The sequence below is a fragment of the Durio zibethinus genome, chromosome 14 (genome assembly GCF_047325235.1).
Source record: "Durio zibethinus cultivar Kanyao isolate XHJ-2024 chromosome 14, ASM4732523v1, whole genome shotgun sequence".
NCBI lineage: Eukaryota > Viridiplantae > Streptophyta > Magnoliopsida > Malvales > Malvaceae > Durio > Durio zibethinus.
The window spans coordinates 10,309,855-10,316,038 of NC_143175.1; the positions used below are offsets into that span (position 1 = coordinate 10,309,855).

Here is a 6,184-nt window from a genome sequence, read left to right on the forward strand (position 1 = left end):
GAGCATTAATCAAAGAGTCAACAGAATATTATTATTGATTGAACTATTAAAAATGGGAAACACACCACCATCTTTGCTTGTTGTCCAATTCAAAAATCAACCTAGAAGATCTTGATGAAATCTACCGGATCTTGCTTTCCAAACTGTCAGATTTTCCATAGGATTTGCGTCTTCTTCCCCCATGGCCAACCATTTAAAACTCACCTCCCCATTTCTTCTTCTTCTCCATCGCTTTTCCAAACCCAATATTCCCATCTTCTTCTTCTTATCTGGGTGTTTGTTGATTTGTTGAAATCACACATCTTCACCAATCATGGGAATGGCTACCGATCAGGCTAAATTTCATGTTCTTGCTGTTGATGACAGCCTTATTGATAGAAAGCTCATTGAAAGGCTTCTCAAGACTTCCTCTTATCAAGGTAAACTATTTTTTTCCCAAGTAAAAGGAGTTACAACCACTAGGTCAAGTCTGACTTGTAAAACAGGTTTTTTTTTTTTTTTTTTGGGAGGGGGGGGGGTTGAGACAGAACATTGATTGATTTTTTTTTCTTGTTTTGTGATTGTGTTTACAGTTACTGCAGTGGATTCTGGAAGCAAGGCTTTGGAGTTTCTTGGATTGAATAACAATGAAGATGAACAGAGAAATTCAAATCCTGCATCTGTTTACCCCAATGATCATCAAGATGTGGAAGTCAATCTGATCATAACAGATTATTGTATGCCAGGAATGACAGGCTATGATCTCCTAAGAAAAATCAAGGAATCTTCATCTTTCAAAGACATACCAGTTGTGATCATGTCCTCGGAGAATATCCCATCAAGAATTAACAGGTTAGAGAAACATTAGTCATAGAAGAATTCAGATTTAATTAATCACTTTCAATGTTGATTTATCAATTAGGCTGACATGAATTTTTTTAATGGTTGAATCAGATGCCTGGAAGATGGAGCTGAAGAGTTCTTTTTGAAGCCAGTTCAATTATCAGATGTAAACAAGCTCAGGCCTCATCTGATGAAAGGAAGATCTAAAGAGATTCAACCAAACATAAACAAGAGAAAGGGCATGGAAGAAATTCAGTCCCCTGATAGAACAAGAGCAAGATACAATGAATTGGAAGTGGTCTCACCGGCAAATTGATCGATATTTTCTGATTTTTGAGATTATTCTTGATTCTATCTCTTTTTGGTTTTTATTCTTTATTTTTCCCTTTGACTCTTTGCTTATACAGAATCAGTGTATAGGTTTTTGGTTTCATTTGAAAGAAGAGAGAGAGAGAGCGAAAGCTACTTGTCATGTTAGGGTTATGGAATCCAGGGTTCCACTGTAAATTACAAGAAAGGAAAATATAAACTCAATTTTGTTGGATGATTAACAAAATATGCCCCTCTTGATTTATCTGTGTCAGATTTTTCTATTTCAATTCGAGAATTATGTTCAAACTAAAATCATGTTTGTCTGAAGAATCTATCGCATCTCTGGCTAAAACTCATAACAGATTCTCACCATAGGCCTAAACCCGAATTCTGCATGTTCTTAATATTGGAAATTTGGAATATAAATGTTCAAATAGACATATTACAACCAGAAGTTCCATTTTCTGTCAAAACTTTGAAAACTTCACAGAGAAATCAATGGTAAGCGTGCAAAATGCTAAAAGATTCTCCTATGCTCCTATGCTCTGCAAAATGCAAAAAGATTCTCATCTATAATTAGTCTCTTTCATTCAGTTTCTCAGTAATCAAACACTCCTGTGCTCTGCAGAATGCACAACCGTTCGCAAATAAAGGGGAAAAAAAAAAAAAGAACAACTACAGTAAATGGATATGTTCCGTACAGGTCACTAAAAGCCACGCCAAAATTTTCTTATATGAAGGAACTACTATAGGCAAGCTAATTCATCTTGTTGATTAGGTCATTGATCTCATCTTCACGATAACCAACATCTCCTCCTTTGCATGGCTGTTTCTTCCCTTGGATTAATCCATCTTCTGGCTCACAAAGCGTAAGGGGTCCTAAGAAATGAATGACCTCCTTGAAATGTGGACCAACATTTGCAATTTCGTGTACAATATCTTCTATGCATATGATGCCGTACTTTCCCAATGTCTGAAAAACAAATGAGTTTTGGTTACAAGCATTATGATCCTATGGACAAAGTTAAACTATCATACCTGTTCAGTAATATTATTATCTGTCAGAGGAACAGCTTTCTTGTCAATCCTTGCATAGCCCTTCTTGCAAATCAGCTCCTTCACATTCTTAAGATTAGGATATCTGCATACAACAATCATAGCACTATAAATCAACTGTCTTAGGGGTAACTTTTAGTTAAAGAAACATAAATAAGAGAATTATGCATTGTAACTGAATCTAGAAGTGCAAGCTAATGGAAAACCAACATAACCGTTATAACTTGACTAGGATCAAAGTTAATGAAGGTTCAGCCATATGCCTACAACCATCACAATATCTCTAGCGTAGCCAGTTTTTCACATAACTGCCAATTATTGCCAAATCACTAATGCCATATATTCAAAATCATATGCATGAACTCTACAATTTATGGATGATAATCTGAGAAATTTGCCCAACATAAGCAATGATAACATATTCCCTAGATGTTTCTATACACCATTAGAACCAGATGCCAAAAGGACTTCCGCATAAGGATAGAGCCTTGATTGGTTCAGAATTACAGAGTCCCCTCTATTTTTGTTTCTTGTTAAGGACAAATGGTTGCTAAATTTACAACAGGTAGCAAATTCCTTCCAAGCATCCTAAACAAAGAAAATCTGATGAAGCCTTCCTCAATCAGAGTGCCTCAGCAAACTATCCAAGCTAAATGATCTCACTCCACCATGAATTAATAGACAAGTCAACCTCAAAATAAAAGTTTCTGAATTACTAAACACATTATCAAGGCTCACACCAATAGGCCACTAATAGATGACAAAAGGTTAACGAATACAGTATTTGCTTGATCAGAAGTTCACAGAAAGCATCGGTTGATACCATTACCCGAAAAAAAAAAAAAGCCAATGCAAATCACTCACAAGAAAAGCAAATAGCAAATCACTTCAGATTCTAGCTAGTAAGATGCATAGAGCAATTTTCCATGGCAAGTTTCATAACTCACTTCACAGAAATAAGAAATGAGATGCATGTTGATTGCCAAGGGTGCATGCAAAACCTTCTGCATGTAATTCAATGTATATCTAGGCATGCAATTCACAGTGATGACCAAAAATAAAGGACATGAAGATGTAGGTAATTAAGTAGGCACTCGTAAAACAATGATACACATACATTAGAGGAAGAAAATCATCGATACACAAGGAGTAGCCTCTTACAATTTATATGTGTTTTAACCTCGTAAGATTCAGCATTTTACATTCACTAGGAAAGAAAAAAAGAATTCTAAAAGGAACAGGATTGCTTTCATACCCATATGTCACATAGGGCTCCACTTTCTGCAGCATTTCTATTACACCCTCAGTTGTGTTTTCAAAGACACCACTGAAGGCTTTCCTCAATCTCAGGTTGTATTCCTAGTTTTTGGATGCATGTCATTTTTGCTGCAAAAAAATATAATAAAAATAGAAAGAATATAGCTTTAAGAGATTAGAAGCAAAAACATTGAATAAGATCAGGGGGGAAATATAACCTATCCATGTATACGGATAATGAAAAGCAACTTCGATCTTGGTTCTGGTATCATTGATTTTGGTCTCTTTGCCCTCTGTTTCATTCTGATCAGGTCCAATTCCAGAACCCCAAAAAAATAGATTTATGATAATCTTATTTCCTTTGGAAGTGGTGCAACTAATAGGGATGTAAGTGAGCTGAGCTAACTTAATACAGTTCTAAAATCGAGCTCTGTTGAACTTTTATTTGTTGTCCTCGAGCTCAGCTATTATTACCCAAATAAGGAAACTTCAAACTGGACTTAAGCTTGAGTTCAAACAGAAATAGAGCTCGAAAACATGTGAATAAATACTTAATCATATTATAAAGAGTTTAAAATTTCAAAAACTCCATTAGGCTCGTGAGTTGCTCAATTCAAGTATTAAAAAAAAATACTCAAACTCAAATCGTTACTCTACCTATTTGAGATCAAGCTCCACTATTACTATGAATAAATCAAATTTGAGTATTCAAACTTTCATTTCACTCATTTCAACCTTATCAAACCGTAGTTACATTACAATACTATAAAGGACTGCATAATACTTGTTAGAAAAAAAAAACGACAGTAAATTTTCCAAAACAAGAATGCATAGAATCAATGGTAAAAACCCATTTCAAAAAGTAGTAAATTTGAATGGTAAACTAAAGAGATGTGAAATAGAGTAATAATTACCTTGTCTCTAAACTCTCTTACGAACTGCTTGGGTCTTTTGATGTCAGAAACATCGGATTGCTTCTTGCTTTTCTTCGCTCCATATTTGCCCAACTCCAACTCGGTCTTCCTCGTAATCGCCAACTCATCTTTTATTTTCCTTTTTCTTTAATACTATCTCTGATACGTATGGCAATGGCTGTCCCTCCTCTTCCGCCATCATCTTTCTGTCTCATATGATAAAAAGGATTTACCCAGTCGAAATTGAAGGACCAAAAATCAGAAATAAAATAGGAAAAAGAATGAAATTTACCCAATAAAAGGCGTTGAAATACGGTGGCGCAGCTGAGGAGAAACGGCAGCGGCTAGGCAGCATAAAATTTGACAGGCAAGGGGAAAGGGCAAAAAATTAGGCTTTATATGGAAGAGGGTATAAGCGATATAATCGAAAAAATATAAGAGCATTTTGGTAATTACGTGGTCGGGGCAAGGTATGGGTGGGTTAGAACAAATCCTTATCCGCCCCGACCCTATTTGTTTTTGGGTAAGCGTAGCGGCCCAACTTAATTTTTTTTTCCTGCACTGGGTTTAGGCTGGTTCAGGCAGAACATCATTTGGGCTCTATTTCAAAATTAAGAAAAAGTGTATTACATTTTTAAAAAATAAAAAATTATTACTGTATTAATTTGAATTTAAATGTCCATATTTCTTTTTTCGGCATATTTTCATTTTTTTAAATTACAACTCTTACTTTTTATATTTTTATTAATTTTTAATATTTTTTACTTTTTATAATAAAAGCTACTATTATTTTTCAAATTTATACAATTATTATAATTTTAAACACTAAACTTAATTTTTTAAAAAAATTTGAAGTATTTATAAATTTTTTACATATTTATTTAGTATAAAAAAGATGTGTTTGATTCACAAGAAATAATAAAATAGGATAAGATAATATTATGAATAAGATTAAATTAAATAATATCATTATATTTTATATTTGATGTGTATAAAAATTAAGATAATATAATTTATTTATTGATAAAAATTATTTTTCATTAAAATTATACAATTTAAATTATTAATATAACTTTTAAGAGTATAATAAAATATATAAGTTTACTCTTATAAATTAAAAAAATTATTTTTTTAAGAGGATTAAATTATTTTATACAAAGAATATGATTAATTCTATTTGTAATCTTATTTTTTTTAGATACAAAATAAATATAATATAAAAATATTATCATTGTATCATATACATCATCTTATTCACCAATTATGATCGAAAGGCATTAAAGTATAACTATTTGAAAAATACTGTAAAAAATAACTTTTGGCAAACTTAATAAAAAATTGTTATAGAATGTTAAAAAAATCTATTTGATTGTATTTTTTTATATTTTTAATAAATGAAAAAAATAATATTTTTTATTAAATTAAATCACAAGTTTTAAAAAAAATAAAAAAACAAAAATTTTTTATTAATTGTAATAAAAATAAATAATGTAAATAAAAATAAAATAAAATGAAATAACACAATACACTTTATAATTTTGACAATTATTAAATAATAAAATGAGAATATAAAAAACTTTTATTAAAAACTTATTATTAAAATTAATATTTATTGTAAAATTTTTTATCTATAATTGCACCTAAAAACTAGAATCCGACATCCTCTAATTTTTTTAATTAAAATTTAATGAATTTGCATAAAATCTATAAACTTTTTTGTTGGACTCTACCAGTCTACCTTAATTATAAAAGATAAATTTTTTTAAATTTTATAACATGAATATTTTTAGCGTTAAAAATATTTATGAAAAAGGATTAATATA

The 6,184-nt window shown here is 31.3% G+C and overlaps 1 protein-coding gene and 1 pseudogene across 2 annotated transcripts; one reads left to right on the forward strand and one right to left on the reverse strand.

Moving 5' to 3' along the window:
- LOC111294975 (two-component response regulator ARR8-like) lies at nt 1-1,812 on the forward strand. The gene is made up of 3 exons (XM_022888288.2): nt 1-419; nt 573-831; nt 934-1,812. Exons 1-3 carry the CDS (start codon nt 314-316, stop codon nt 1,136-1,138), a joined length of 570 nt encoding a protein of 189 aa, XP_022744023.1. The 5' UTR covers nt 1-313; the 3' UTR covers nt 1,139-1,812.
- LOC111294764 (large ribosomal subunit protein uL30z-like) lies at nt 1,688-4,560 on the reverse strand (annotated as a pseudogene). Its single transcript, XR_016327504.1, has 5 exons — nt 4,363-4,560; nt 3,666-3,768; nt 3,446-3,576; nt 2,173-2,275; nt 1,688-2,107 (listed from the first exon to the last, which is right to left on the reverse strand). The product of XR_016327504.1 is annotated as a large ribosomal subunit protein uL30z-like (transcript).
- Between the last annotated feature and the right edge of the window lie 1,624 nt (nt 4,561-6,184).

Excerpts from the sequence above, each read along its gene's own strand:
- LOC111294975 (XM_022888288.2), top strand. The coding sequence starts at position 314 with ATGGGAATGGCTACCGATCAGGCTAAATTTCATGTTCTTGCTGTTGAT. Across the intron at positions 420-572 it reads CAAGACTTCCTCTTATCAAG|TTACTGCAGTGGATTCTGGA; the intron begins GTAAACTATTTT and ends TTGTGTTTACAG. Across the intron at positions 832-933 it reads ATCCCATCAAGAATTAACAG|ATGCCTGGAAGATGGAGCTG; the intron begins GTTAGAGAAACA and ends TGGTTGAATCAG.